Source organism: Drosophila innubila (genome assembly GCF_004354385.1).
Source record: "Drosophila innubila isolate TH190305 chromosome 3L unlocalized genomic scaffold, UK_Dinn_1.0 0_D_3L, whole genome shotgun sequence".
Lineage (NCBI taxonomy): Eukaryota > Metazoa > Arthropoda > Insecta > Diptera > Drosophilidae > Drosophila > Drosophila innubila.
Genome location: NW_022995376.1, coordinates 13,912,274 through 13,921,547, shown reverse-complemented (window position 1 = coordinate 13,921,547; position 9,274 = coordinate 13,912,274). Strand labels below are relative to the sequence as shown.

Here is a 9,274-nt window from a genome sequence, read left to right as displayed (position 1 = left end):
TTTTTTTTACATAGTTTTGTTATGGCAAATAAAAATGTATTTTTGGTTTATTGAACAATTTGTATTTTATTTGATTCGTTTGTTGAGGATATTTTTTTCATATTAATTGTAATTGATGCTTTAATAATTTAAGTTGTAGTCTTGTATGTACAAATGTCTATATGCTAAAGTAAATGTGTTTAAATATTTATACAATGCATAAGTTATCGAATTTGCTTTTTAGCTAGAGTATTAATCATTAAAGGTTCGGGTATTTATTTACAATTTATAATAATAATAATTTAATTAATTAAACAACTAAAAGTATCAGTCTGTTCCACTGCCCCAAAATGTATGCTATGCTTTTTTCCATCTCTTTATCTATATCCTTATCTATTTTTTCGTTTATCCTTTAACACTTGCGGCCTATTATCATTATAATCGTAATGCATTTGAATTAAATAAAGTTATTGAATAAGTTAGTTAGTTAGTTAGTTAGTTGCCTTGCTTATAAATTCACTGGTCGACTGTCGTCTAGTCAAGCACCTTGGCTTGGTTACGCCCACAGATCCTGCAGTGGCTTAGAAGCACCGCCATCGTCCAATTCGTTAAGACTCAAATTCGATTCATAATGTGTCAACTCTGGTTGCCGGCTATTGTTGCTGCTGCTGCTCATTGTGGCACTGCTCTGAGTGCCACTCTCCAATCCGCCGCATCCGCAGAGCAGCTCATCATCCGCGTTGCAGTTGCACGGCTTCTTGCAGTTGTAGGCGCCACTGCTGATGGCGGGTGGCACAAAATTCGAGCTAAAGGAACTTGGCAATGCCGACGCCTGACTCTTCACCGACCTCTTGGCAGTGCCTATACACTCGCAGTTGTTGCCCGCCCTCAGCTGATGCTGCTTGGCATAATCTACACTGTCGTAGGCCGGCGCCTGGCCAGCAACTCCAGCGCCAGCTGCCAAATAAGCTGGCACAGCGTATTCATGCTGACTTCGTCGATGTTGTTGCTGCTGCTGAGATTGCGACTGAGGCTGCGACTGTTGCTGCTGCTGCTGCTGATGATGATGCTGATGCTGATGCTCCAGTGTCTTGGCCATGCCAGCAACGCTCAGTTCACGCTGTTTCTTGGACAGCTGATTCATTGTGTTGAACTTGCAGGCAGCGGCTGCAGCAGATGCGGATGTGGGTATCGGTTTGTAGCCCCTGGTGCCGCACTCGTTGATTGTTGCATAATTGTTGCTGCTGCAATCAGCGTACAACTTGTCCGCAATGCGTGCTGCTGCAGCTGGCACTGGGATGCCACCGCTAACGCCACCGCCACCGACTCCTGCCTGATACTCGTGCGCTGTGGCATACATGTTTACCGAGGAGCTGCGTGCCGCTAGACAGCCCGTCACACGCTTGTTGTTATTGCCACGTCCGTGTGGCAGCGGCAAGGCGAGTCGCAGCTTTTGCCAGAACTTCTTGTCATCCCACTCGATGCACGTGCTCGTCCTTAAATAGTGACGCATGTCCAAGTCAATGTCGCGTTGCGGCAAGTCACCATACAGGATGAACACCACACGCTTCCTGCGCTTCACGAGCTCATGCAACGCACTCTTGTACTCGAATCGCGTCCACTCGTTGTAGAGAAAGTTCTTGGACAGGACGAGGACAAACTGTTTGGCACTCTCGGCAGCCTCGATTAGCGCATCCGTGATATAGGCATTGATGTTGACATCCCGATAGTGCAGGCACAGACGATACCCGATGTCGCTCTCCAGGGTATTGGCCAGAATCTGATTGACAAAGTGCTCGTCCTGCAGGCTGTAGGCGAAGTAGGCATCGTTGGGTCGCTCCTTGTCCAGCTGATCGACTGTGAAGCGCGGCGAGCGATAGCAGAGGGTCATCAGGCAGCTGCTGGAATGAGCCCACATCTTCAGTTCATGGCGATAGCAGAAGAGTCCAAAAATGAGGCCAAAGAAACCCACAAAGGCGCACGTGGCCACGAGGAGCAGGGGCAGCAGTCCCTCAATCTCATTGGTGTGCATGTAGTGTGCGACGCCATCACGCAGCGTGCACTTGGTGCCATTCTTCTCCCTCAGCACACTGGTCGCATTATTATAGATGCAGCTCACCCGTGCTGCGTCGACAATCTTCTCCGAGCTCTGAGCCAGATAATTGCGAAAGCGTGACAAATAGCCGCACTCACAGCTCCATTGATTGTCGGCTAGGCTAATCTCGACCAGATAGGGATTCGCAGACAGCTGCCAGACCTCAAAGTGCATCAGCCGATTGCCATCGAGTCGGAGCACCTCCAGTTTGCGCATCATTTGGAAGCTGCCATTGGCAATGCTCGCAATGCGATTCGACTGCAAATAGAGTTCTCGCAAGTTCTCCAGATTGTGAAATTCATTGCCCTCCAGCGAGACAATGTGATTATCCTCCAGATGCAGAATGAGCAAACGTTTCAGCCCACTGAATGTCGTATTGTAGATGTGCACCACATTCGAGTTGTTCGCATACAATACTGCCAAGTTCTTTCGACCAAGAAATGAATGTCCCGCCAGCTCGACAAAGTTATTGCCATCGATGTAGAGCTCGGTGGTGTCCATGGGCACACGACGTGGCATCTCGGAGTATCCAGCTCCAGAGCACTCGACGATATTCGTGGACCAGGTCTGGTCATGGAAGCACGTGCAGTTCGTCGGACACGTCATCTCACAGTCGCAGGCATCGAACTCACAGCAATGACAGACGGCAAAGCAATGTGTCTTGTAGGTGCATAGGAAGTGTTTGGGTTCCGCCTCCAGGAGGGGAATGTAGGCACGTTCACGATTATTCAGGAGCTTGCAGTAGATGGTCTCCAGGTCCATGATACGGGGATACTGACGCGACGTAATGTGATTGATCTTCTGCAGCCAGTCAATGTTGCAGTCGCAGGTGAAGGGATTCCCCCCAATGTAGAACTCAGGCAGAGCACGATGCTCCGAGACGGGAAGTATGCGCAAGGACTTGATATCGAGGGTGGTTATCTGATTGGCATACAAATCCACTCTGGTCAGATTTGACTTGTGCATAAATGTGTCGGGGTCGACAGTCGTTATCAGATTATCGTTGAGGAACAACAGCTCTATGGAATTTGGGATGGAGCCGGGTCCAATGCGTTGCAGTTGATTGAAGCTAACGTCGAGGGTTTGAAGTCTCAGCTCGGCGTCAAGGCCGAATCGATTGGAGAGCAGGTTAAGTCGATTCTTGTGCAGATCGAGCCATTGCAAAGTGCTGGGCACATGGCCATAATCGAAGCTTTCCAAACGATTGTCTGAGATGTTCAGCCAGAGCAGGGAGGGCATATTGCTGAAGAGTCCATTGATGTCCGACAAATCGTTGCCATCCAGTCGAATCGCCTGAATACTCGAAGTCATCTCGAATGCTCCTGGCTCCACGACAGCAATGCGATTCCTGGCCAGGTTGAGTATCTGCAGACTGGGCAAATCCCGGAACGTGTGCATCGTAATGTTCTCCAAGTAGTTGCCAATCAGACGCAGTCCATACAAATTGCCCAATCCCTTGAAAGCATTCTCCTCCAGCACGGTTATCATGTTCTCTCCCAGATCCACGGTGCGCAGGAGGCGCATGTTTCGAAGAGCCAATGGGATAGTCTTCAACTGGTTGCCATTCAAGTTGAGATCCTGCAGAGCACTGCAGTTCCTAAAGGCATCAGGATGGACGCCAATCAAAGCATTATTGTCCAGGGAGAGCAGGGACAACACATAGAGACCATTGAGAGCATATGCATCCAAGTACTTGAGCTTGTTGTGGGAGAGTAACAGAGTGTGTAGGTTATTCATCGGGGCAAAGGTGTCGGCGGCAATGTTCTCCAGCTGGTTGTGACGCAGATTGAGAATCTGCAGGGTATACAGGTCGGTGAAGATCTCGGGTTCCAGTTTGGTCAGCTTGTTGTGCGACAGATTCAGCAGGACGAGGCGGATGAGACCCGCAAAGGTGTTGCGATCTGTCCAAGTGGAGGTGATTTGATTGAACGAGAGATCCAAGGCCTGCAGCTGGTCCAAGTTCGAGAACAACTGAGGACTGAGCACACTGATGGAGTTGTTTTGCAGATACACCTCCTGAATAGTCTTGGACTGCTCCGCAAACAGTTCTGAGGGCAGGGCAACAATCTTATTGGAGCTAAGGTTGAGCACTTGTAGATTCTTAAGGCCACTCAGAGCTTTGTCTGCAATCATCGAGATCTCATTGTTGTTCACATGAAGGACACGTAGTCGTCGCAGGGTTCCGAATCCATTGGAGGGCAAGAGCACAAAATGATTAAAGCTGACATCGAGCAGTTCCAGATCCAAGCTGCAGGAACTGCCCAGTCTCCTGGCAGCCGCTGCCTCCGTGGTTGAGCTGGACTCCGTGGACGTGGCCGTCTCCTTGCTGCGATCCCTGAATCCCAACTCGTTGACATCCTGCAAACGATTTTCGCTCATATTGAGGGCGGAGAGGGCGGACAAGGCACAGAAGATGTTATCCGGCAGAGACCAAATGTTGTTCGAGCTCAAGTCCAATCTCTCCAGCTGCTTGGTCACTGCGAAGGCATCTGCCTCGATTTCAAAATTCAAGGCCGGCCAGAGGATGTTGTGGGTGCGCAGCGTGAGATTTCGCAGCTGCTCGAGTCCGTCGAGCACCTGACGTCCCAGCTTGCTCAGCTTGCAGTACTGAATGGACAACTGCTGGAGACGGGCCAAATGGGCAAACGATTGGGCCTCCAGTCGGCTCTTGGCCATGATCTCATCGTTGCACAATATGTGCAGGGCAACCGTGTGCTCCGCGGGAATCACACTGAAGTTGGTCGTGTCGAATTCACTGTTCACCGTGCGCAGATTGCAGGTCAGTGCTATCTCTGGCTGCTCCAGACCCGCAGCGGGCAGAAAGTGGCAGTCATCGGGAGCATCATAGAGACCCGCATCCCCGCTAGAAATCGGACGCAATGTCCGTGCCGGCGTCGAGGGTTGCAACAACTGTGTGCTGGACACGCCCGCCTCGCCCATTATCGCATTCGAGTGCGACTGCGACTGCTGCTGGTGCTTGCTGCTCGACAAGGACTCGGATGTCTGAGCTGAGGCTGGAGCTGCCGACTCCTGGCTGCGGCTGCAGTGGCTCACAGCGAGCAGGATACACAAGCAGAGGCACAATGGATTCATTTTCATAATTGAATTGTTTCTCTCTCTGTGTCTGTGTGTGTTTAAGTGTGTGTGGGTGTGTGTGTATGGGCTTCCTTCGGCAGGAAAGTTTAATAACGAAAAAACCAAGAAATTAAATGAAACTCAATTCCACTTGCTGCCGGTAAAAAACTCAGCGCACATTTTGTTCGATTTCGGCTCCTTTCGCTCAGTTGAGTTAATTTTAATTGGCGTGGCCAAGTTTTCCGTTAACTGTTACTCCCGTCCACATATTCGCATTTTCATTTCGTTTCTGTTTTGTTTTGTTTTTCTTTCACTTGTTTTCTTTGTTTGTATGTATGTTGTTGTAACGAATTATCTTGCGTTTTGTTTAGGAACCTTGATGAATTTTAATTGCTGCGGGCAACACACTCGCGTCACGATATTCTATTATCACTTTTATTTCTTCTGTTTTATTTGGGGGTATTTTCTACTGACAGAGGCAAAAATTGTAACGGTTCACGTTGTGTGGGTGTGCGTGCGTCGTAGTCTCTGTACGTCTGGCGCGCACGTTAGCTGAGTGTCGACTGACTGCCGCAACGTGCGCAACTCTCACTTAAATAGAGAGACGACGACGACGACCACGATGAAGCTGAACAAACCGAACACTGCACAACGTCGGCAGCAGCAGCAGCAGCAACAACAACAGCAACTGGATGGGGAAATATTCAAAGAGAGAGCGTGAGCATGCTTGACTTAAGGGAAATTTGCTCCGCTTGGTTGAATTTCTGAGAGAGTTAAAGAGCAAGAGAGAGCGTGACGCTGAGATGCTGCTTAGGGGTTTCTAATCGCATCAAACAGCTGGCGTCCTTTTTGCCTTTTGGTACTTTTGCTCCTCGTCTCCCATTGCGATTTCGACTGTGACTTCGACTTTGTCTCTGTTTTGATAATGAAAATATATGATGTGCAGGCCAGCGCCAATCTTCATACAAATGTAATTTATTTTTATACGCATGTGTGTGTGTGTGTGTCTGTCTGTCTGTGTGTGTGTGTGTGTGTGAGAGTACCTTGTCTGTATCTCTGTGTGCGTGTGTGTTCAAGTGTGTGCGACACATAAAAATAATAATTCCTTACATTCCATTAAATTACAATAATAATTTTAATTAAACTGTTTTGTTTGCGCATCATGTAACATTTGGTTTGCCTTGATGACATCCTTTTTTTTCGCCCCAATTTGAGATTACCGCTTGTGCTCATCAACAATATCATCATTATCATCATCAAGAATATGATTGCGGTTTGTTGTCGTTGGCTTTATGATAATTTCTAAATTGGATTCAGAGAAATCTCCTGCTTTCTCCTTGGGTTAGGTTCGGTTCTAAAATCAATATGCTGCAGTTTTCTTTTTGAATGAAAACGATGATGATGATGACGGACAGACAGGAAGTAGGCAAACAAGGATATCTGGAAGTATATCGTTAGACTTTGCCCTCTCAATCGAATCATATATTTTTGTATTACGGCGGAAAACGTCATCGAGATAGTTAACACTATTTTCAAATAAAAAAAAATTTCCTTGGCAAAATCTTCAACTTGATTAGGAAGGATCATAGAAATTGAAAATTGAAGTTTTGTTGTAAAAATTGAATATATGCTTTTAACTAAAATTTTTTTGTTTGTGTTTGGATTTTTACAATAAGTATTTTTTTTTATTGATATAGAATATATTTTAAGTTAATATATAGAGGATTATACATAATTCTTGACTGTCACCTTTACAGCCTTAGCTATATTTCGTCGATATTCCGTAAAGTTTACAGATAATTTAAAGGGATAAATAAGGGAATTTTAATGTATCTATCTGATCTATAGCAGTAAATGTCAGACTAAAAAAATGAGATGAAATTTCGCAAGACTCTGAAAAAACAGGTTCTAAACGAATTTTTCCTACATAATTTTCCCACAGTGAAATTTAAATCATATTTTAAAGATTTTTCATCATAGCTCGAGCATCAAAATCGATAAGATTCTATGCAAAAACTGTTCCAAGTAACAGGTAATGCATTTTTCCTGTTTCGCACCATCTTAAAGTTAAGCATCTCATCAGTTGGGCTTTGCAAGGAAAACCTGCCTGAGGAAAAGTCCAACTTGTTTGGTAAACACAAATCTCAACACTCTAATCAAGATGCTGCAACATAAAGAACGCGTTGAAAGCATTTACAATCTCTATAAAATCGGGTTAAGAAATGCGCTAAAATGCAAAGCCGCCATATCTTTAAATACTGATTAAGATGTAGATAGAAGATGTAGAAAGAGGATGAGAATACGAAAGAGGATGAGGATGAGGAGATGTATGTGTAGTGCATCCGTTTTGAGAACAAGCCGATTTGCCGGTTGTCCTTCTCGACATTCGTCTAATGCAAAAGCCAATAGTCATGCACAATTCACAATTGTGAACATAATGCTGGCGAGGACAAATGGGAATGAAAGGAAAATATAAGGTAAACACTTGCGGATGTAAAAGATTATAAAGAGACAGAAACGGAGGCAAAGATGGAGACGTAGACGGAGACGGAGAAAGAGAACTTGATGGTGGTCCAGTGCTCTGCTTTCATATAGATATAGATATACATTTGCTTTAAAGGACATTTTGTGCTCATGACAATTTATCTTCGAAGGAGTCGCTTGTCTTCTTTCCTGCTGCATTGAGGATATAAAAAATTTGTTTGTCAGTTTGCCTGCCCGACTGCTCGACCAACTTGACTGACTGACTGACTGACTGAATTGCGGGTCCAAATGTCTTTATGAGCCTTCATTGTGCAAAATGTGTCCCTTTGGAACAGGAAGCAGGAAGCTGGACTCGCATGTAGGTAAAGATGTCAAGTCACCCAGTTGGAGTCTGGCCGTGTCATGGCCATATTTCTCCATATAATGGCTATTGATTTTCGACATTTGATTGTTTACATTTTGGCGTATTTTGACAACTAAATCGCCAGACAACCCGGCAGCCAAACTCATGTAGACCTGGCCCACCCAGGCCCAGGCTCTTGCTTGCACTTTATAAATTAAATGTCAGCCATACAGTTATTGACCATTTGACTTGACACATGGTTCGATTTCCGGTTGCCTTTCCTTTCTTTTTTTTTTTCGTTTTTTTTTTCAGTTTTGTTTGTATGTTTTTCTTTTTGTATAACCCACAAAGCTGTGGCCAATCCTGCGGAATATCGCCGTGAAGGTCAACCAAGCAATTACTACTTCCAGCTAATAGCAGCAGCAACTGCAGTCCAAGGTTCCGCAACCGTTTCAGCTTTTTCTTTTCCTCTCTCTCCCTCATTCTTTTCCATTCTCTGTGTGTGTCCTTGACTACACTTGTTATACACTTGCTTTTGGCTATTAGATGTTGCCAAATGAGTGTCATTGATAAAACTACAAGATGTTTTTCAGATACTTTGTATCTTATCCAATAAATTAAGAGCAAGGTATATTACTTTTTAATCTAAATTGATCTTGGATAGATTTTATGCCAAGTTGCTTAGAATTACAAGGATTAGAAAATATAATTTCTTATGCAATCAAAGAGTGCAATAATAATATATATTGCTTTACAAAATATTATAAGTAATTGATTTTTAATATAAATTGAAATATAAGTAATAAAACATGTTTTTTAAGACATGTTTGTGATTCCACTCTTAAAAAAAGACTAAAAGAAATCTAAAAATTAAAAGGTGTAATTTTTTAAACCTTGCATACTCTTAATAAGCTTATCTAAAAAAATAATACTTTTCTTATCTACTTGCTGTCTTTTTTTTCACTCTCTTGATGACTGTGCGCCCATTAACATTCTCAATTTGTAGTACTTTTTTTGGAGTGAGCTGAGCTTAAGCTATTTGGAATATTCCCAACTAGGCAGTACAAAAGCCTGGCTGTAAGTTTTAGCTTAAGTTTGCTGCTAATGAGCAATTCATGTCAATTGCTAATTAGTCCGCTGAAGATTTCTATCTGCTTTGCTGCTGACTTATCGTGCCATTTTTATAACCCAGACGCAGGCCGAAACCGAAACCGAAGCCCAGCGTCATCGTCAGCGTCAGCGTCAGCGTTAGGACCAGGCCCAAACACAATGGCCAAGAAATTAGCAAACCCGGCAAA

The 9,274-nt window shown here is 44.7% G+C and overlaps 1 protein-coding gene across 1 annotated transcript; it reads right to left on the bottom strand.

Moving 5' to 3' along the window:
- Positions 1 to 349: 349 nt before the first annotated feature.
- LOC117787093 (toll-like receptor 6) lies at positions 350 to 5,167 on the bottom strand. The gene has a single exon (XM_034625538.1). It carries the CDS (start codon positions 5,165 to 5,167, stop codon positions 536 to 538), a length of 4,632 nt encoding a protein of 1,543 aa, XP_034481429.1. The 3' UTR covers positions 350 to 535.
- Between the last annotated feature and the right edge of the window lie 4,107 nt (positions 5,168 to 9,274).

Coding starts and splice junctions, on each gene's coding strand:
- LOC117787093 (XM_034625538.1), bottom strand. CDS start 5,167: ATGAATCCATTGTGCCTCTGCTTGTGTATCCTGCTCGCTGTGAGCCAC.